The sequence below is a fragment of the Nerophis lumbriciformis genome, linkage group LG05 (assembly GCF_033978685.3).
Source record: "Nerophis lumbriciformis linkage group LG05, RoL_Nlum_v2.1, whole genome shotgun sequence".
NCBI lineage: Eukaryota > Metazoa > Chordata > Actinopteri > Syngnathiformes > Syngnathidae > Nerophis > Nerophis lumbriciformis.
In genome coordinates this window covers 56,327,076-56,351,295 of record NC_084552.2, presented here as the reverse complement: position 1 = coordinate 56,351,295, position 24,220 = coordinate 56,327,076, and the positions used below count along the sequence as shown (strand labels likewise).

General features: G+C 37.1%; 2 protein-coding genes across 7 annotated transcripts in view; both read right to left on the bottom strand.

Annotated features, from left to right (window-relative positions):
• Window positions 1-6,249, bottom strand: part of gramd4a (GRAM domain containing 4a) — a 105,515-nt gene extending 99,266 nt beyond the window's left edge. For 2 of the 3 annotated variants that reach the window (XM_061959768.2, XM_061959770.2), the window contains exon 1: window positions 5,902-6,248. In XM_061959768.2, coding sequence (XP_061815752.1) covers window positions 5,902-5,930 — 29 coding nt within the window. In that variant the 5' untranslated portion in view covers window positions 5,931-6,248. Of the gene's footprint in view, window positions 1-5,901 lie in introns of all 3 variants that reach the window. The other variant, XM_061959767.1, reaches the window with a different exon arrangement.
• Window positions 6,250-15,558: 9,309 nt separating this feature from the next.
• The window catches only part of celsr1a (cadherin EGF LAG seven-pass G-type receptor 1a), a 258,208-nt gene continuing 249,546 nt past the window's right edge, over window positions 15,559-24,220 (bottom strand). For 3 of the 4 annotated variants that reach the window (XM_061959763.1, XM_061959766.1, XM_072913297.1), the window contains exons 34-36: window positions 21,608-21,883; window positions 21,156-21,543; window positions 15,559-16,379 (exon numbers count right to left, since the gene is read on the bottom strand). In XM_061959763.1, the coding sequence (XP_061815747.1) occupies window positions 16,352-16,379; window positions 21,156-21,543; window positions 21,608-21,883 (692 nt within the window). In that variant the 3' untranslated portion in view covers window positions 15,559-16,351. The remainder of the gene's footprint in view (window positions 16,380-21,155; window positions 21,544-21,607; window positions 21,884-24,220) is intronic. The other variant, XM_061959765.1, reaches the window with a different exon arrangement.

Here is a 24,220-nt window from a genome sequence, read left to right as displayed (position 1 = left end):
AACCCTGCCTTCATTATCAAAATGTCTCCAAATAAAGATAGCATATACAAACTATGCTCCACGAAATCGCTCATTTTTGAATGGGAGATTTGAACTGCTCTACGAGCTAAAAAAAGAGGGCTTTTTCAGCTTCAGTTAAATATGTTTGACAATCTAGTAATGCACGGCTGCGGACGACCACAACGTATAACAAAAGTCAACTGAAAATGATTGCCTTGACAGCAAAAACTCCACAAATTTGAGTATCGTTAGTCCTGGGCCGACATTCGATAAGTCAGTTGACCGACCGATGAATGAAAATGAAGTCGGTATATTTTCCAGCGTCGATAACCGCCATATGCGTGCGTTGTTATGGTTACAAGAGGGCAGACCGACACATCCCTAATGGATAATGATTTTTTTTAACATTTCAAGTGCCAATAAAAAAGACAATTTGCGGCGTAAAAATGGCCCGTGGGCCGCACTTTGGACACCACAGACATACAACAACTTTGCTATGTATGTGTAGCTATAATTTTTTTGCAACTGTAGAAAAACAATAAATATTGTAGAGCAGGGGTGTCATAACTACGGCCCACCAGCGGCCCGCAAAGCGCCATGAGTTTAGTGATGACCATGGCCGCAGGGAGACTTCAATTTACTATGGAAGTTATTTCTTATGCTGCTGTTTTGTCGCCATCTTGTGGAAAACAAGAGTTAATCGGGTCTATGACCACTTATCATGCTTTGTAAGAAACAAAGCACAGCATTTACTTGAATGACCAAATGTAAACAACCTTCCATAGTCATAGCGCAAAAAAATATATATCTAACCAACACAAAATACCAACAGACATGGTCACACATAACACAATTTAACACAATTTGTGGATATCATAAAAAAAAAATTAAAAAAAATAACTTCCATGCACCATAAAAAAAAAATCAGTATTACACCCATTCAAATCCATTACAAAGCATGATGGGAAAATGCAAAACACTATCTCCACACTCCACTTTGCTGCATTTTAGCTGCTTGATATTTCTGATTGGTAACAAAACTTTAAGGAGGTCGTCACGGAAGTAAACAAGGTTTTCACACACTCTTAATATCCAATTATATATCCATTATATTAGCATAATATGTACACGCACATGTATGTATGTATGTATGCACACACACACACACACACACACACACACACACACACACACACACACACACACACACACACACACACACACACACACACACACACACACACACACACACACACACACACACACACACACACACACACACACACACACACACACACACGTAAAAGCCAGTAAATTAGAATATTTTGAAAAACTTGATTTATTTCAGTAATTGCATTCAAAAGGTGTAACTTGTACATTATATTTATTCATTGCACACAGACTGATGCATTCAAATGTTTATTTCATTTAATTTTGATGATTTGAAGTGGCAACAAATGAAAATCCAAAATTCCGTGTGTCACAAAATTAGAATATTACTTAAGGCTAATACAAAAAAGGGATTTTTAGAAATGTTGGCCAACTGAAAAGTATGAAAATGAAAAATATGAGCATGTACAATACTCAATACTTGGTTGGAGCTCCTTTTGCCTCAATTACTGCGTTAATGCGGCGTGGCATGGAGTCGATGAGTTTCTGGCACTGCTCAGGTGTTATGAGAGCCCAGGTTGCTCTGATAGTGGCCTTCAACTCTTCTGCGTTTTTGGGTCTGGCATTCTGCATCTTCCTTTTCACAATACCCCACAGATTTTCTATGGGGCTAAGGTCAGGGGAGTTGGCGGGCCAATTTAGAACAGAAATACCATGGTCCGTAAACCAGGCACGGGTAGATTTTGCGCTGTGTGCAGGCGCCAAGTCCTGTTGGAACTTGAAATCTCCCTCTCCATAGAGCAGGTCAGCAGCAGGAAGCATGAAGTGCTCTAAAACTTGCTGGTAGACGGCTGCGTTGATCCTGGATCTCAGGAAACAGAGTGGACCGACACCAGCAGATGACATGGCACCCCAAACCATCACTGATGGTGGAAACTTTACACTAGACTTCAGGCAACGTGGATCCTGTGCCTCTCCTGTCTTCCTCCAGACTCTGGGACCTCGATTTCCAAAGGAAATGCAAAATTTGCATGGTTGGGTGATGGTTTGGGGTGCCATGTCATCTGCTGGTGTCGGTCCACTCTGTTTCCTGAGATCCAGGGTCAACGCAGCCGTCTACCAGCAAGTTTTAGAGCACTTCATGCTTCCTGCTGCTGACCTGCTCTATGGAGATGGAGATTTCAAGTTCCAACAGGACTTGGCGCCTGCACACAGCGCAAAATCTACCCGTGCCTGGTTTACGGACCATGGTATTTCTGTTCTAAATTGGCCCGCCAACTCCCCTGACCTTAGCCCCATAGAAAATCTGTGGGGTATTGTGAAAAGGAAGATGCAGAATGCCAGACCCAAAAACGCAGAAGAGTTGAAGGCCACTATCAGAGCAACCTGGGCTCTCATAACACCTGAGCAGTGCCAGAAACTCATCGACTCCATGCCACGCCGCATTAACGCAGTAATTGAGGCAAAAGGAGCTCCAACCAAGTATTGAGTATTGTACATGCTCATATTTTTCATTTTCATACTTTTCAGTTGGCCAACATTTGTAAAAATCCCTTTTTTGTATTAGCCTTAAGTAATATTCTAATTTTGTGACACACGGAATTTTGGATTTTCATTTGTTGCCACTTCAAATCATCAAAATTAAATGAAATAAACATTTGAATGCATCAGTCTGTGTGCAATGAATAAATATAATGTACAAGTTACATCTTTTGAATGCAATTACTGAAATAAATCAAGTTTTTCAAAATATTCTAATTTACTGGCTTTTACCTGTATATATATATATATATATATATTTATTAGGGGTGCGGGGAAAAAATCGATTCGAATTCGAATCGCGATTCTCACGTTGTGCGATTCAGAATCAATTCTCTTTTCTTTTTTTTTTTAAATCGATTTTTTTCATTTATTTATATATTTATTTTTTTATTTTTTTTTTATTAGTCAATCCAACAAAACAATACACAGCAATACCATAATGCAATAAACAGCAATTGAGAGGAGACACAAACACGACACAGAACAAAAGTAGTGAAACAAAAATTAATATTACCAACAACAGTATCAATATTAGTTACAATTTCAACATAGCAGTGATTAAAAATCCCTCATTGAAGTTATCATTAGACATTTATAAAAAAAATAGCAGACTGGGGTAGATCCAGCTGAAATCCTATGTATTGAATGAATAGAGAATCGTTTTGAATCGGGGAAAAAAATCGTTTTTGAATCGAGAATCGTGTTGAATTGAAAAAAAAAAAAAACTCGATTTGGAATCGAATCGTGACCCCAAGAATCGGTATTGAATCGAATCGTGGGACACCCAAAGATTCACAACCCTAATTAATTCATATATATATATATATATATATATATATATATGGATGGATTTTACTTTACATGCAGTCGGCTTTCGGCCCTCTACCAAATCTTTTTATCCCAATGCAGCAGCCCCCAGGACAAAACGTTTGGACACCCCTGCTGTAGAGGATTACGTGACTTTTAAAAATGGTTGTCCTAACAACTTTTGACAGTAAAAACTCCCTTAAATGAGCTTTACAGTCCGGTGACGCTCAGCCGGTGATGAAAAAAAGGAAGTACTCCAACCACAAGTAGGCCAAAAACGCTACAAGTGTGCTTCCTTTTAAATCAAAACGGCTGTCTGACAGGAACCACTTGTTCAACTGAAAAGTCACAAGGCCTTTTGTTTCTCTGTCTGGGCAATGTTTTGACTCTTTTGGATAAAAATTGGAATAAAAATACAAGGCCATCCTCTTATCTAGGCTGAGTACAGCATGGCTGTCCTATGGGTAATTCTTTGACAAAGAGAGGGATTAACATGACCTTTAAATAGCTCTTCCTGCAGAATTAACTCGGAAAAAGGCTTTTGGTGTGAACAATAGTGACTGGTGCAAAAATCCTTCAAAGACAGACATGCTGTATTCATATTTTTGACTTTTACCATCTACATGTCCACATATATTTGTCAAAAGCTCTGCACTAATGCAACCCCGGGGGAACATCTTGATGGCTGAGCAAACACAATAGTCAAAAGTTTTTGTCATTACTCATACTGTACAAATGGTTAGAAATCCATTAAGATTTAATTAGCTAGTGACCTTTGCTCCCTTTTTCTAAGCAGCAATCATATCGCCACACAGTTATGTAACAATGCAATCAATATGTTGTTACCAACTGATCGATCTCATCAGTAGTGCAGTTGGAGGTTGTTTTTTGTATTAAATGCCAGGCAGTTGCGTTCATGGGAATTAGGAAAACACACAACTACGTAATGGAAGTTTAAGTATTGGTGAAAATGAATTGTCAATAATGAGGAATGGGCGTTTTATGATTCCACAGACATTCCTAAGGAGGTTAATTTGTGTCTTTATTACTAAAGTTTTTTTTGCACACTGAATTTTGGGAGTTTACATTTTATGATCAGAATTTTTTTTTTTCATGAAATTATGAAGACAATGTCAGTGAATAAAACATTTGGAGCAAAATTAATGTTTTAAAATGCAGTGTAAAAAACAATCAGTGTATAAAAATTCAGTGTAAAAAAACTTGACAGTAGAAATATTTAGTGAAAAAAAATAAGTGCAAAAAAATTCATCTTATTTGTTGCTTCGAAACTCTAGACCCACTTCCAGTAAATTAAATCAATCAATCAATGTTTATTTATATAGCCCTAAATCACAAGTGTCTCAAAGGGCTGCACAAGCCACAACGACATCCGCGGTACAGAGCCCACATAAGGGCAAGGAAAAACTCACCCCAGTGGGACGTCGATGTGAATGACTGAGAAACCTTGGAGAGGACCGCATATGTGGGTAACCCCCCCCCCCCTAGGGAGACCGAATGCAATGGATGTCGAGTGGGTCTAACATGATATTGTGAGAGTCCAGTCCATAGTGGATCCAGCATAACAGTAAGAGTCCAGTCCACAGTGGGGGCAGCAGGAAACCATCCCGAGCGGAGAAAATTAAGACGGAAGCACCTGATTGACTTCAGTCCTAACGAATACTAAATTTATACACACTGAATTTTAAAACACTGTATTTTGACAAACTGTATTTCTAAACATATTTTGCTCACACACTTTTATTCAATGAAATTGTCAGTAAAATTGTATGTCAAAAAAATTCAGTTCACAAAATTCGAATGCAAAAAAAACAGCTATATAAATTCAGCCATAACATTTTTTTAATAATAAAATAAACAAATTAACCGCCATACATTCCCATCTTCTCTCAATATTAAGTAGGATGTGCTGGTGTTTTGCCAAATCAGATGTCCGAGTATCCTGAACGCACCACGTTAAATGCACTCGTTTTTGGCCAAACTTCAAACATCAAACTGCATAAAAAATAAAAATAAATGACGTTTGATACGACAAATTGATAACACAAAAGAGGCTCAATAAAATAGTGCACAGGCTCCTAATAATGAACATAATTGGGCATTTTTAAGTAGAAAACAAAATATATTACAGCAAATAAGGTATCTTAAGATGGACTACAAATATTCAGAACCGAAGAAGGCCTCTTGCTGAAAATGAACATATGTCAAAATGCAGGAATTTGTTTTAATAGTTCGAATTAAAAAAACTTTAACTTGTTACATTTTCAAACATAACCACATTAAAAATGGAGTAATTACTCGGTTTATTAGTGGCCAGCTTAAAAGACGTCCTTAAAACAACTGAACACCAAAAGTGCACATTAAACAGCATGAATTAAAAATGATACCGTGTAAAAAATGATTAATATACAAAAATGTTCTTACCCAGCGCGTAAATCGTAGCAAAGTTTCATGAACACTGAGATAGCCTCCTTTGCTCGTCACTACACCTGCTGCTCAAATGCACGCCAGTATTGCGGGGGGGAAATCTGCTCCTCTCCGGTCAATCCATCACGATAACATCCGTTATTTTTTGCCCCAAATGAGCTCTCCTGTCGGTGTGACGGACACGGGAAGAAAAAGATGTCGTCCCTCCTTCTGGGGGAGGAAAGCAGCCCAGAGCGGCACTGTTAGCCCGGAGCTCATTCACACTACTGGCTGCCCGGCCTAGCCTCTTGTTGATCTCGCATCAGGGGCAGCATCAGGGAAGGGCTGCGGAAGTGACGTCAGAGGGGGGGCGCTTAAAGGGGCTGCACAGGCGGAAGTGGATGCTTCAAAGTAAACAAAGTTGAGCACTTATTAAAAGAGGTAAATGTGCTTTTTGCCCTTTATAAATTAGACAAAACAGAAAATAGTCTTTAAAAATTCTGGGTAAATTTCAGTTTACAAGCCAACGACCAAAAAGTGTTTTTTAAGATATTATTGATTTTGGTTATTGACCTGAATTTCTCTCAGAACAGCAACATTTGTGTTCACTTGTTTACATAATCTAAATAACCTTGAGCCCCTATTTTCTTTTTGTTTCCTATTTTAGTTTCACTTATATAAACTGTTCATCCTGTTCTGCATTATTTATCTAAATTGTTTGTACATTATAATAAAGTTGTGAAAAAATAATAATGAATATTCAATGCAGGCAATTAACAGCGAATAAAAACATTGATCTGTTAATGTTGTTCTTATCGTTATTGGATATGTATATAACCTCCCAAGACCCAGAAAAAAAAAAAAAAAAAAAATATATATATATATATATATATATATATATATATATATATATATATATATATATATATATATATGACTTCTCTCTGTAACTCTATCAAGACTTCCCAAACCCCGTAACAGATCAACTTAATCCCAAAGCAGCATTTATATATATATATATATATATATATATATATATATATATATATATATATATCCATCCATCCATCCATCCATCCATTTTCTACCACTTGTCCCTTTTGGGGTGACGGGGGGTGCTGGAGCCTATCTCAGCTGCATTAGGGCGGAAGGCAGTGTACACCCTGGACAAGTCGCCACCTCATCGCAGATATATATATATATATATATATATATATATATATATATATATATATATATATATATATATATATATATATATATATATATATATATATATATATATATATATATATATATATATATATATATATGTCTTAATAAGGTTATCCAAAAAATAGTGCTCGATACCGTAGTAGAGCGCAATATATGTATGTGTGGGGAAAAAAATCACAAGACTATTTCATCTCTACAGGCCTGTTTCATGAGGGGGGGTACCCTCAATCGTCAGGAGATTTTAATGGGAGCATTCGCATACCATGGTTTATATAGGGCACAGAGTGGGTGGGTACAGGCTGGCCTAGGGGCGTGGTGATTGGCTCATGTGTTACCTAGGAGGTGTTTCCGTCTATGGCGGCATGTTGTTACAATTTCGCTGCGCTTGTTGAGGGATGACAGGTCTGGACGGTAAATAATAAACAGTTTCTCTTTCAAGCATAGGTTGCATCTTTTATTACCACTATTGTAAGGTGTGCTGGATGCAAGAATTTGCCATGTTATTGAATATTCAACATTATTGTCTTTGAGGTCCCAAATGTGTTTGCTGAGTTCTGTGGTATTTCGCAGGTTTTTGTTCCTGAAAGAAGCCTTGTGATTGTTCCATCTGGTTTTGAATTCTCCCTCGGTTAATCCTACATATGTGTCGGATGTGTTAATATGTAGGATTAACCGAGGGAGAATTCAAAACCAGATGGAACAATCACAAGGCTTCTTTCAGGAACCAAAACCTGCGGAATACCACAGAACTCAGCAAACACATTTGGGACCTCAAAGACAATAATGTTGAATATTCAATAACATGGCAAATTCTTGCATCCAGCACACCTTACAATAGTGGTAATAAAAGATGCAACCTATGCTTGAAAGAGAAACTGTTTATTATTTACCGTCCAGACCTGTCATCCCTCAACAAGCGCAGCGAAATTGTAACAGCATGCCGCCACAGACGGAAACACCTCCTAGGAAACACATGAGCCAATCACCACGCCCCTACGCCAGCCTGTACCCACCCACTCTGTGCCCTATATAAACCATGGTATGCGAATGCTCCCATTAAAATCTCCTGACGATTGAGGGTACCCCCCCTCATGAAACAGGCCTGTAGAGATGAAATAGTCTTGTGATTTTTTTTCCCCACACATACATATATTGCGCTCTACTACGGTATCGAGCACTATTTTTTGGATAACCTTATTAAGACATATATATATATATATATATATATATATATATATATATATATATATATATATATATATATATCCATCCATCCATCCATCCATCCATTTTCTACCACTTGTCCCTTTTGGGGTGACGGGGGGTGCTGGAGCCTATCTCAGCTGCATTAGGGCGGAAGGCAGGGTACACCCTGGACAAGTCGCCACCTCATCGCAGATATATATATATATATATATATATATATATATATATATATATATATATATATATATATATATATATATATATATATATATATATATATATATATATGTATATAGATATATATAGATATATATACATATATATGTATATGTATATATATATATATATATATATATATATATATATATATATAAATTATTATATATCTATTTGTATAGGGTACATGTTATGACAAACACAAAACTATACAAAAATAAAAATAAACCTTATAAAAAAAAAACATGTTTAGTGTAAATACTAACTAAAAGCGGAATGTGTGTTTTTTAAAATATGCATTAAAAGTTGTTTTTATGGCAATTATATTCAATTCAAAACAATACGCCACCATATGTTTATGCAATGTGGAAAACCGTATCTGTATCTATACTGACAAAGCTGACAAGCTATTTAAAAAAAAAGCTTGCATATGTTTATATATATATATATATATATATATATATATATATATATATATATATATATATATATATATATATATATGAATAATGAATATTATAATTACATAATATATATATCATACAGTGTAATTACTATACTGTATAATATATACATATAATAAGTAATATAATAATGTAAATATAATAATATACAAGCATTACCACTATATTTTCAATGGACATGAGAAAAAGGTCAGTTGATCTTTTCTTAGTTTTAGTATTTTGTTAATTTAGACTTAGAGGCACACTTTTTCAGTCATACTACGGTTTACTTACATCAGCCACCTTCATTGTCGGGTATGGCAACCTACCAGCATGTCCACCAAACAAGGCATTATTAAAAATGTAATGTTTTCAGTACCTTTAAAATAATTGTACGTTGCCAAACTCTCTTATTAAAAAGAGGACAACGGTGCATTGTGTAATTGTAATATTTCCAAGTAAATGTAACAGCTGACATATGTCAACTAGGCAGCATGCTCAAGCTATGTGTATTCTTTGGAAACTACACTAACAAAATAGGCCACTAATGCTTTAGACAAGCTTCCCCTGAGTCATGCTTACTAACTGTACACACACACACACACACACACACACACAGACGCACCCACTCAAAAGGACACATGACTATCCAGATGACTTCTCTCTCTAACTCTATCAAGACTTCCCAAAACCCTCCCTGTGCACTCTTCGGGAAACCCCGTAACAGATCAACTTAATCCCAAAGCAGCATTTTCTAGAAGCTTGCGAGCACATTTTTGTCTTATGCAACTGTGTTGGAGGGAGGCTGCTGTGCATTTCAAGAATATGTTTATTAATGGACATAATTTAAACTCTAGTTGAATATTGTTAGTAGTAAGTATGCATTCTGTATGATGTTATAATGGTATGCCATGTCAATTGACAGTACATATATAAACACTACACTTTTTGGCCGCTAGATGGCAGCAGCAGCCACCAATGCGCCTTTAAAGGATTTACCAATGCAACCACTAGATGGCAGACTTGTATCAGTTTTCCTCGCCTTGTTTTGCACCTTTCATTTCGAATACCAACTGTGGTTCTCATGACTTTGAATCATTTATTTTGCACATAAATAACTTAAAATCAAGTATTTTTTTTTAAATGAATTAAAAAATATATTTAAAAAAATTATATAAATATTTATATTTATATAAATATACATACTATAATATATATAACATAACTAAAAAATTAAGTATTATTAAAAATAATACAAACATGTATGTAAATAACAAATATACATTATATATATATTAATATATATATAATGTATATATCAATAATATACATACTATATATAATATATATATCAATAATATATATTTTTATATTCTTTATATTATCTATGTATGTATATATATATATATATATATATATATATATATATATATATATATATATATGTGTGTGTGTATGTATATATATACATATATATACAAGTTTTAAAAGCTGGGTGCTGAGCAGATCTAGCTCTGTTTGGTGGGAAGGTTGTATCTTTCAGCACACAACTTGTACTCTCTGTTTAGATGGTAAATGGTAGGGCTGTAAATCTTTGGGCACCGCACGATTCGATTCAATTAGATTTTTGGGGGGTAACGATTCGATACAGAAAGACTACCCGATTTAAAATGATTCTCGATTCAAAATCAATACTTTTTTAATAGCATTGGGTGCCAATTCTATGATTAACTACATTATTTCATAAAATAGACACACAGCTGTCATAATTTTCTATATAACTTAAAAGAAAACTGGTTTTGTTTAATGAAATTCTACCCAAACATTTAATACAGTCATATAGAAAAAAAGGCAACAATATAAGTATCCAACACTTCTCTTTTGTAAGGTACATTTGTACAGCAGATATGATCATCTACATCAACAATATGATTTGTCTGAGTGAATGGACAGGACAGATTTATAATATACATATATATATATATATATATATCAGGCCCGGCCCTAACCAATCTGGCGTCCTAGGCAAGATTTTAGGTGGCGCCCCCCCACATCGGCAGTGAAGTGTATATACTCACAAGAAACCGAATAGCTTTGTCTTTGACCTTTTTTTTACTTAAAGAAAGCAAATTAACAATCAGAATAGTTAACAAGATAAAAAAAATATGAATAAATAAATGAATGCAAAAAATAAAAAATGAATATATGAAATACAATATTTTTTACATACATATTGCTTAATTAACATTAATGATGTGCACTTTAACAACTAGGCTTACAACTATACCTAATATATAAAGGGGTGGAAAAGTGACTATTACCTGCAGGGCAAACATTAGCTAACCAGAAGGCAAAAACACCTGCTTAAAAGATCTAATACAAATGTAAGGTGGGAGTACTGTAATTACCTAACGTTACATTATTATTTTCCATAACAATTTAGCCCCCTCCACAATATTAACCCGACGTTAAAACAGAACTAGCTACTTATTGATTAGCAATTGCCGAATCATGTAACATTAGCTTAATGCTAAAAAGCCAGGTTACTATCACATTCTGTAACAGACAAATAATTTCATGTAGGCTAACGTTACCTACCTGCTACCTCTTGTCTTTTTCTCGTTTCTCCTCCTCTTCTTTTCTCTTTTTTCTTCCCTGGGCACCTGACAGTTTTGGCCGTTTTGACATCTTGTGTTGATTTTTTGATGTGGTGACGTCCAAAAAGAGTCATGATACGGGAAGGGAGGGGGCGCACCGTTTTTTTTTTGGGGGGGGGGGGGGGGGGGGGGGGGGGGGTAATATTGTAACAAATAATATTTCTATTATATAGGCTTTACTTTGCATTTTAATTAACGTGGGATTATTTTTTGTATTTAGAAATAATAGTACCAACTTTTTTTTTTTTTCTCCAACATTTGTGGCACTGGCGTGGCGCCCCCTGATGGACAGCGCCCTTAGCATTTGCCTATACGGCCTATGCCACGGGCCGGCCCTGATATATATATATATATATATATATATATACACATATATATATTAAGACTGTCAAAAGTAACGAGTCTTGTGATTATTAACAAAAAATATTGCATTAATCATGTATAGTTGTGGATTAATCAGGCAATTTCTTTTCATTTTTTAAAACAATTTTTTACATTAATTCATTTTGAGCTCCTTTCCCCTTTACATTAAATGGTTACCTAAAAAGCAGCGTGGGCTTTTATATAAGGTCAGATATCAGGTCAGTGCATACGCACACATAATTTTGCTGAGAAAAATATTAAAATAAAACCCAGGACAGGACTTTAGCTAACCCCTTTACCAGGTTTCAAGCAAATAAATGATGTGCATTCAAATGAAACATTTTAAAAATGTTTGTGTATGACATTCTGTCAAAATTTTGTTTTTTTCCGGTTAATTCAAGTTATGTAAGCAAGTAACGTACTGTGATTAATCCAAATTCAGAAACGTGATTAATTTCGAATAAAGATATTAATCATATTTGACAGCAGTACTATATATATATATATATATATATATATATATACATATATACATGTTTGCAAAGCTGCTTCCTGTTTCGCCCTGTGTACCTGACGGTTGCCATGACAACAAAGCTCCCCAATAGGTTTGTAACTTGACCCAGCCTTCTAACCTTTCACTGACTGCACCCCTCCACAAAACCATACCTGGCAGCGCCTGGTGGCGGAAGACAATACGTGCGGGACGTGCCACACCTTTTCCCTCGGCCGCTTACGCCTCCATCTTGCACGGCGGTGACCTCCGTGAACTCGATGCATCTCCACCCTATCTGCCACATAAACTTGGAAGACACATTCCTCTCATTAAAGTGAGAGGCTCCATAATGCGCGCTGTCAATACCTTACGGCTTACCTCGGAATGCCGGAGCTAAGTGCCAAGGCCTCATAAGTGGACTGAGCTGTGTTAAAAAAAAAAAAAAAAATGTAAATAATGTAGTGGAGACTGCTACATTACCTTGTAGGGTAAACATCTGGGCACTGTTCATAGCTTCAGCCTTATCCCCGAGTATTATTCTTAAGCCTGCAGATTTTATTGTTGAAAAAAAGTCCACACTAAGTGAAAAATTCACTGACATCTTTAATTTTACAGGCAGCATTATTTGACTCCAGTGTCTTAAAAAGTCCATAAAAAATAAATATACATTATGTTACAAAACATTTCCAGTGTCGTATCGTTACAAAAACATGCATTCACAAGAATATTGATTACACAGGTAGAACACACGAGACGTGACGCACGGTGCAGGAAGGCACCTTGTGAGCGGTAAACATTGAAGTGGAGCTGCAAGACGGTGCAGTCTTAAAGCACGGGGTCAAACTGGCTTTCATCGAGGGCCGCATGGAACATATATGAAGTTGTTTATGCATTGGATTATCATATACTGTATATTTTTGTATGTACACTGTAAGTAAAAACCTGGCATCTTAGTTCCCAGAACTTTACTGTAAAATATACAGTTTTTTGTTTTTTTTTACAACATGTTGCGATAAAAGGAAAAACAGAACCACTGTTTTGTTTTTTTACGTAAAAAAAAAATACCTGGCAGCTTACTCGCCAGAATTTTACTGTAAAATCGACGGTGGTTTTGACAACATATTACTGTAAATGGAAAAGCAGTCCAATTTGTTTTTATTCTGGCGATTGAGCTGCCATTTTTTTTACTGCAAAAAAACACAAAAACGTGGGACCGTATTATTTCCATTTATGGTAATACACCGTAAAAACAACAACTGTAAAATCAACTGGGAGCGCAGTCTATAGAATTCTACTGTAAAAAACAGTGATCGAGTTTATAATGTAATATACTGTAAAAAGCACCATAGATTTTACCGTAAAATATATTGTCATTTTTATAGTATAAAATGTCATGCTCTTGCTTTGAAATCATAAATCAAGCAGATATTTAAATATTCTTATTTTGACAAAACATTTTTGGAAAGTATAATAAAATATTTGTTGCAATATATATATATATATATATATATATATATATATACGTATGTGTGGGAAAAAATCACAAGACTATTTCATCTCTACAGGCCTGTTTCATGAGGGGGGTTCCCTCAATCATCAATCTCCTGATGATTGAGGGAAACCCCCCTCATGAAACAGGCCTGTAGAGATGAAATAGTCTTGTGATTTTTTCCCACACATACATATATTGCGCTCTACTACGGTATCGAGCACTATTTTTTGGATAACCTTATTAAGACATCCCGCCTCCTGGTGGTAGAGAATGCACTCCCGCCGTAGAATGCACCCCCTGACGGGAGTGTTATATCAACTAAAGCCCACACTTAAACTTTCCACGTGCAAGATTGAATCTATTTAAAAAAGTTATTTAATAAGAAGCCAAAAAGTGCAAAAACAATAATGTTCGTGTTGGAGGAGTTGTGAATGACTGCAGGGCCACAACATTAGGTACACCTGCAGACTGCAACACGGATTTCATATTTCATTCATTCACAACTCCTCCAACACCAACATTATTGTTTTTGCACTTTTTGGCTTCTTATTGAGCTGCTGCATTTTTTGGTTGGGTTGTTTATTTCTATTGAGTAACTTCTACATTTCTAAAAGGGGAGGAATGTAATAGAGTGATCTATGTTTGTCTGTTGCCATATATATATATATATATATATATATATATATATATATATATACACATACATACATACATACATATATATATATATATATATATATATATATATATATATATATATATATAAATTAAAACTATTCTTATTTTGACAATATTTTCATTAAAGATAAATCACATTCTTGATTTTGGAATAATCGTGATAAATAACAGTAAATTACTTGTTTACCTTTCACCTTTTGTTTTGTTAAGTACATAACTCCACATGTGTTCATTCATAGTGTTGATGCCTTCAGTGACAATCTACAATGTAAATAGTCATGAAAATAAAGATAACCCATTGAATGAGAAGGTGTGTCCGAACTTTTGGCCTGTACTATATATACACACACATATATATATATATATATATATATATATATATATATATATATATATATATATATATATATATATATATATATATATATATACACATACATGTTTGCAAAGCTGCTTCCTGTTTCGCCCTCTGTACCTGACGGTTGTTTTATATATATATATATATAAATATATATATATATACTGTATATTTACATTGTAGATTGTAACTGAAGGCATCAAAACTATGAATGAACACATGTGGAGTTATGTACTTAACAAAAAAAGGTGAAATAACTGAAAACATGTTTTGTATTCTAGTTTCTTCAAAATAGCCACCCTTTGCTCTGATTACTGTTTTGCACGCTCTTGGCATTCTCTCAATGAGCTTCAAGAGGTAGTCAACTGAAAGGGTTTTCATTTTACAGGTGTCATAGTTTTGATGCCTTCAGTGACACATACATACATACATACATATATATATATATATATATATATATATATATATATATATATATATATATATATATATATATATATATATATATATATATATATATATATAAATAAAATCATACTTTCCAAACTTTTTTTTGTCAAAATAAGAATATTTAAATATCTTAATTTATAATATAATATATTATAATATAATATAATATAAATAATAATAATTTCATGCCATCCATATATTTTCTTTCTGTCAAAATGGAAAGAACAAATAAATGTAGTAAGAAAAGATAAGGTATTTTACTGACGCATATTATTTCCAGGTGTTCGCGGGCCACATGAAATGATGTGGCATGCCAGATTTGGCCCCCGGGCCTTGACTTTGACACCTGTCTTGAAGCCTTTCCCAAATATGTCGTTTTTGAAGCATGTAAAAAGGCGAAAGCTTTGTGACTTTGGTGAGCGGAAAAGAAGGCTTCACAGGTTTCTAGTGCTAAAATGCTTCTCCATCCTTCCATTAGTGCTTTCTGGCTTGATTAAACGTGTGTGCTTGAAAGGCCTCAGTCCAAAACGCTCTCCTGATTGTTTCAAGTTTGATGAAAATAGTTCAACAAGAGAAAAACAAAGGGAGCACTCGTGTGTGTCTGTGTGTCCTTGAAATCCACCTGGACTACAAATGTACCAACATGTTGACGTCCCAAAGTCTTTCCACCAACATGTGGAGGTGAAGTCACCCTGCAACACATTCCAAGAGGAAGTCTTCATATTTATAGCGTCTGCGCCTCCATCTTGTCCTTCCTTTTATGGCACAGGTTCCGTACGGTCCTCACATGGTAAGAGTTTGTTCCCTTTATCCTTCTTTGTCCGAGGGGCCGTCCTCATGTCTGCTCTTTAATACTGCTCTCCGAGAGAGAGGTGTGGCTCCTCCCGTCCTGTCCTCCTACAACGGCGGGCTGGTCTGGATGTCCCTGACGGGTCAGATCGAAGTCTCGTTACTGTCACTGGTAATATGGACGTATGGTATGGATGGGGGTGGAGGGGTGCGTAGGAAGCATGGCGGCGAAGAAAGGAGGGGTCAAGCACGAGAGCATGCAGGGAGAAACTGAAGGCGAGCGGTGCAGGAAGTCATCATTACGTTTGAGTTAGCAGCGTGTTAGCTTAGCATGTGGCTAGAGAGTCCCAACATTGGCAAATATTACACTGCAAAAACTGAAATCTAAGTAAGATTAAATATCTCAAATAAGGGTGATATTTTCTTATTTCTGTCTGATAAGATCATTCTTCTCACTAAGCAGATTTTATGTTAGAGTGTTTTACTTGTTTTAAGGGTTTTGGTCCTAAATGATCTCAGCTTGTTGCTGAGATTTGATGACCTACATTGAGTAAAACATGCTTGAAACTAGAATATCAACTGTTGCAAAGCTGTGTCATCAACACTCACAAGTATAAAACTACTTTTTTAAAGTAATAATTTCTTATTTCATCCATCCATCCATCTTCTTCCGCTTATCCGAGGTCGGGTCGCGGGGGCAGCAGCCTAAGCAGGGAAGCCCAGACTTCCCTCTCCCCAGCCACTTCGTCCAGCTCCTCCCGGGGGATCCCGAGGCGTTCCCAGGCCAGCCGGGAGACATAGTCTTCCCAACGTGTCCTGGGTCTTCCTCGTGGCCTCCTACCGGTCGGACATGCCCTAAACACCTCCTTAGGGAGGCGCTCGGGTGGCATCCTGACCAGATGCCCGAACCACCTCATCTGGCTCCTCTCGATGCGGAGGAGCAGCGGCTTTACTTTGAGCTCCCCCCGGATGACAGAGCTTCTCACCCTATCTCTAAGGGAGAGCCCCGCCACCCGGCGGAGGAAACTCATTTCGGCCGCTTGTACCCGTGATCTTGTCCTTTCGGTCATAACCCAAAGCTCATGACCATAGGTGAGGATGGGAACGTAGATCGACCGGTAAATTGAGAGCTTTGCCTTCCGGCTCAGCTCCTTCTTCACCACAACGGATCGATACAGCGTCCGCATTACTGAAGACGCCGCACCGATCCGCCTGTCGATCTCACGATCCACTCTTCCCTCACTCGTGAACAAGACTCTGAGGTACTTGAACTCCTCCACTTGGGGCAAGATCTCCTCCCCAACCCGGAGATGGCACTCCACCCTTTTCCATTCCACCATTTCTTATTTCAAGCATGAAAAAAAAAATCATGATTTTGACACAATTGTGTCTCATAATTAAAACAGATGACAGTCAAATGGACTTTGCTGTTTTATTTTCAATGAAACAATAGAAAATACGTACTCCTATAGTACTGTACAGTTGGCACAGTACAGTAAACTGACAGTTAATATTTAAACATTTAACATTTCAAATAATTTTGAACAGAAATAGTTCATGCACATTCAGATAAATTCCTCAAAATTACAATTAATTATTGGCCGGGCTGTATATATGCCCACTAATTGACTGAAAGAGCACGCACTTGGCGCGATGATGTCATGTTATCGATGGAAAAATGCATTTTTAGACCATATGATTTGCCTGAGCGGCTCGGAAACCCCGAGAGTAACAAGTGGTTGCATTGTTGCTTTTCCATTAAGAACAATAAATCCGTTTTTAGTATAAGTTTGCTGGTTTCAAGAAATGTAATGCCGAGCGCATGTCATTATGTCAAGATAATGGCACTAGCATTTACTTAATCTAAGAATATTTTTCAACATATTGAGCAAAAAGGTCTCTTTTTTTTTTCTACCAAGAAAAGTGCACTTGTTATTAGTGAGAATATACTTATTTTAAGGTTCATTGAGGTTAGCTAATTTCACTTGTTTTGGAAAGTCTTCACAAGCCAAATGTTCTTGTTCTATTGGCAGATGATTTTGCTTGGTTCAAATAAAATACCCCTAATTTTTGTATTTTTTTCCCTTGTTTTTGAACACTGACTTTTTGCAGTGTAGGGGTGTGAATCTTTGGGCGCCTAACGACACGACCCGATTCTGGGGTGACGATTCGATTCAGATTCTCGCAATTTGGTATCATAATTCAGTGTTTTTCAACCTTTCAAGGCACATTTTTTTCATTAAAAAAATCCCGAGGCACACCACCAGCAGAAAACATTAAAAAATGAAACTCAACAGTCGATATCTCTCACAATATTATGTCAGGCCCACTCGACATCCATTGTATTCGGTCTCCCCTAGAGGATGGGGTTACCCACATATGCGGTCCTCTCCAAGGTTTCTCATAGTCATTCACATCGACGTCCCACTGGGGTGAGTTTTTCCTTGCCCTTATGTGGGCTCTGTACCGAGGATGTCATTGTGGCTTGTGCAGCCCTTTGAGACACTTGTGATTTAGGGCTATATAAATAAACATGATTGATTGATATTGACGGTAAAAAGTAGTTCTCACAATTATTGGATATGAATTCAAACCATAACCAAGCATGCATCACTATAACTCTTGTCTCAAAGTAGGTGTACTGTCACGACCTGTCACATCACGCCGTGACTTATTTTGAGGTTTTTGGTGTTTTCCTGTGTGTAATGTTTTAGTTATTGTCTTGCGCTGCTATTTTGTTGTTGATTGTCATGTCAGCTTTGTGGACCCCGTCTGCTGCTCCACACGCTGTAAGTCTTTGCTGTCGTCCAGCATTAATTTTCTCTTTACTTTGCAGCCAGTTCAGTTTTAGTTTCGTTCTGCATAGCCATCCCTAAGCTTCAATGCCTTTTCTTAGCGTCACTCGCCTTTTGTTTATTTTTGGTTTAAGCGTTAGATACCTTTTTACCTGTACGCCGCCTCCCGCTGTCGTCTGCATATTGTGATCAAGACAAACCATGTTCCCGACATCTACAAAGCAATTAGCTACCTGCTGCCACCTACTGATATGAAAGAGTATTACACGGTTACTCTGCCGAGCTCTAGACAGCACAGACACTCAACAACGGCACATTATTTGCGGGTTATAATTACTGGTTTGCAAAAAATATTTTTAACCCAAATAGGTGAAATTACATAATCTCCCACGGCACACCGGACTGTATCTCACGGCACACTAGTGTGCCACGGCACAGTGGTTGAAAAACGTTGGGCTAGAGCAGGGGTGCTCACACTTTTTCTGCAGGCGAGCTACTTTTCAATTGATCAAGTCGTGGGGATCTACCTCATTCATATATATAATTTATATTTACTTATTTATGAAATATATGTTTTTGTTAACAAGTTAAAGGTGTTTAACACATATAGTTAATATTGTTAAAAAATTAAAGGTGTTTAATGATAATACAAGTATGTTTAATACATATAGTTAATATTGTTAACAAGTAAAAGGTGTTTAAAGATAATGAAAGCATGTTTAACACATATAGTTAATATTGTTAATAAGTTAAAGGTGTTTAATGATAATACAAGCATGTTTAATACATATAGTTAATATTGTTAACAAGTTAAAGGTGTTTAATGATAATACAAGCATGTTTAACACATAGTTAATATTGTTAAAAAATTAAAGGTGTTTAATGATAATACAAGAATGTTTAATACATATAGTTAATATTGTTAACAACTTAAAGGTGTTTAAAGATAATACAAGCATGTTTAACACATATAGTTAATATTGTTAATAAGTTAAAGGTGTTTAAAGATAATACAAGCATGTTTAACACATATAGATTCCTTTCTTTCATGAAGACAAGAATATAAGTTGGTGTATTACCTGATTCTGATGACTTGCATTGATAGGAATCAGACAGTGGTGCTGATAATGTCCGCATTTTCGAATGGAGGAGAAAAAAAGTCCTCCTTTCTGTCTAATACCACATGAAAGTGGTTGGTTTTTGGCATCTTATTTGTCCAGCTTCCGTACTTCTTTGTATACACTTTACAAGAAATACATTGTCGGCAAACTCCGTAGCTTGCTAGCTTGTGCACGCCAGCTTTCTGAGACTCTTATTTTGTTAGCGCAACTGTGTAGTCGGTCTTTGGAGTTTTGACGACAGGTACGGCGCCAGAGTCTGTTGAAATAAAGTGTTTCTCGCCTTCCAGTCGGTAATTTTAATGAGCTGGCAGCAGCCAGCGTCATCTCAGAAGACCCTCGGGTGCCGTGAATGTCAATCAAGTGACGAAAGTGACGTCATAGTGAAGATTTATGATCGCTCATTTTTAGGACTATTTTTTTAATGCCTGGCTGGTGATCGACTGACACACCCTCCGAGATCGACCGGTAGCTCGCGATCGACGTAATGAGCACCCCTGGGCTAGAGAGTCCCGACATTGGCAAATATTAGAGGTGTGAATATTTGGGCACCTAACGACTTGACCTGATTCTGGGGTGACGATTTGATTCAGATTCTCGCAATTTGGTATCATAATTATCATAAGACCTTTTCAAAACAGGTGACAGCAGTGATACTCAAACTGTGGGCTCTATCTAGTGCAGGCCTAGGCAATTATTTTGACTCGGGGGGTTAAAACGTGAAGAAAAAAATGTGTCTATTTTTAGGAACACTGATACCAAACCTCACAATATTGTCTGATTGACTGGAGTAGAAGACTGTCCAATACAACTGATTTACTCTATTGACCCGAACGTAAGACACGTATAAGACAAAAAAATCTGAGCTTTTCTTTCTGTCACTCACATACACAACAGTGACCTGGTGAGACACAGAAACCAACTACAAAAAAAGGGTTGTCTTATGGTTCGGGTTATTAAGGTTATGCAACAGATTTAAATTCAAAAGAAGTTACTCACTCGGAGTCAGATCCGTTGCCGCCGTTGAGCGTCCCCGACTTCAAGTGCATCGCCACGCCTCCGTTGGTGTCGCGGTAGATCGCCGCCGGCAACGCCTCGGTGGGAATCTGCGGCCGCGGTGCGACGGGTGGTTTGACGACGGAGCCGTTGTCATGGTGGCCGGGCGGACGACCTCCTCCTCCTCCGTCGTTGGAGGCCAAGGAGGTCCGCCGGGACGTCGGCACCATGATGTTGACGGAAGTGGGAGTCTGCGGGGCGGCCATGTTGTTGTTGGGCGAAGGGGAGGTGATGGTGGGGGAGTTGTAGTCGCTGAGCTTCTCCCTCAGACGGTTCTTCATGTTCTTGTCGGTCAGCGGCGGCGGGTAGCTGATCTTGTTCTTCAAGATACCTGAGTCCAACACACGTTTCACCTTAGCGTTGCTCATTTTGCACCCGGTCTGTGTTTCCCTCACCTTTTCTCTGCTCTGGTTGCTGGATGCTGTTGGTCTGACCGGCCTGCGTTGTTGGCGCTGTCGTGTCCTTCGCGTTGCTGCTGGTCTGCTTGTCCCTGTCCTGAGGCGCTTCCTTGTCTCGTTCTTCATTGTGCTTGAGCTTATTCTCAGCGTGCAGCTCCACGTTCACCTTCGTCTCCACCCTCAGCCGCTCCTGACCACCGGGGTCCTCGCTGTCGCTGGCTGTCGTAGCATCCGTGGGCCAGTACGGCTTCACGTGATTGGACACCGAGGCTACTGGAAGGAAATTGATGATTGCGTGAGCAAGTGCAAGGATGCAGCAACTGGTAGATCACAGCACTTAATGACAGGTATCGTTAACATTTAAATCGATACGATACACAACGGTAGAAATTTTCGGTACTTTTAACAAACACAACATTTGAGTTTCATTTGCAATGCAGTTGTACTTCCAAAACAATACATGGTAGTACTGGACAGGCTATCTATTGTATGTTCTCTAACTAGTAGGGTTGTACGGTATACCAGTATTAGTATAGTACAGCGATACTAATGAATCATATACGGCAGTGGTCCCCAACCACCGGGCCGCGGCCCGGTACCGGTCCATGGACCGATTGGTACCGGGCTGCACAAGAAATAAAAAAATAAAAAAATAAATAAAAAAGTGTTTTATTTTTTATTAAATAAACATAAAAAACACAATATATACATTATATATCAACATAGATCAATACAGTCTGCAGGGATACAGTCCGTAAGCACACATGATTGTATTTCTTTATGACAAACAAATAAAAAAATAAAAAATACCATAACCTCCCCCTCCCGCCACCCCCAGTCCGTGGGACAAATTTTCAAGTGTTGACCGGTCCGCAGCTACAAAAAGGTTGGGGACCACTGTTATACGGTACTATACCGCCTCTGAAAAGTACCGATCCGGTTACGTCAATATTTTTTTAACAACATCTTCTTTCGTTTAAAAAAAAAAAAAATTATATTATGTTTATAAACTCAGGAAATATGTTCCTGGACACATGAGGACTTTGAATATGACCAATGTATGATCCTGTAACTACTTGGTATTGGATTGATACCCAAATTTGTGGTATCATCCAAAACTGATGTAAAATATCAAAGGACAGAAGAATAAGTGATTATTACATTTTAGCAGAAGTGTAAATAGAACATGTTAAAAGAGAAAGTTAGCAGATATTAACAGTAAATTAACAAGTAGATTAATAATTTATTTTCTACCACTTGTCCTTAATAATGTTAACAAAATAATAGAATGGAAAATGACACAATGTGTCACTGCATATGTCAGCAGACTAAATTAGGAGCCTCTGTTTGCTTACTTACTACTAAAAGACAAGTTGTCTAGTATGTTCACTATTTTATTTAAGGACAAACTTGCACTAAGAAACATATGTCTAATGGACCGTCATATTTTTTGTTAAAATAAAGTCAATAATGCAATTTTTTCAGGTCCCCTTTATTTAGAAAAGTACTGAAAAGTATCGTAAGAATTTTGGTACCCGTACCAAAATATTGGTATCGGGACAACACTACTAACTAGTAAGTAATTTTTGCAGGAAGCCAAATACGTTATGTTGCGCCTTAGAAAGTGTTTATACTGTAAGTACTGTGCTTATTACACACCAGCTGATACATTGTAACATTCTTCTTAGTAGTAGTTTTCATTACAAAATTTGGTGGTGTTGAAATCGCTCATGCTAATATGCCAATTTAGCGCATTTTGTTGTTAGTTTTCCACCAAGCATATTTGATTTGTCGGTGTTGAAAATTGCGGCAATACGCCGAGGGAGTTTGGCTGAGTCCTCCCCGAGTGCTACTTGAGTGATCGTTCACGTGACCCATTGTTTAGTCTGCAACCGGACGTGACGTCACGTGCAACAAACGAATCAAAATATGGCAGCGTTTCATGAATCATTGTGTAAGTGGGTGCAGAGATGCAGCAACTGGTAAATCACAGCATTTACTAATAGTTCAATCCTATTAGAGATGGGTACCGTTCACATTTGAACCGATACGGTACCAATTCCCGGTACCTGGGAATCGATAGCAGTACTCAACGGTACCAATTTTCAGTACTTTAGTTTGTGTTAATAAATATTGATTGTTTGATAATGAAATCTTATTTTTTAATATAACATTTAACATTTGAGCTCATTATAATAACCGCTATTGTTCACAATCACTATGGGAGACAAGAAGACAAAAGGTTTTTTTTTTCTTTGGCATTCTAACTTTTAAAAAATGCCTCATTCTTAGTGCAGCTAATAGGAGCAATCAATTATGCCTCTAATACACTTTAAAAATGCATTAAAAAACTGCCAAAAATAATTCATTTACGTTCCGTAACCTGTATAATAACCAAGCTGTAGCGACATTGTTATTGTAAGAGCAAACAGTGAGGAACTATATTTCTATCGTAGTAACACATCGGCACGCTTCGGTATTAGCCGTAAAAGCTAGCTATGGCAAGAGATAAGCTAGCTTCTACGTCAGCACAAAACGTGTTTGAGTTTGTAATACACAACACAATGCGATAGAACACTAATCTGTACTGGCTGAAAAACATGAACAATC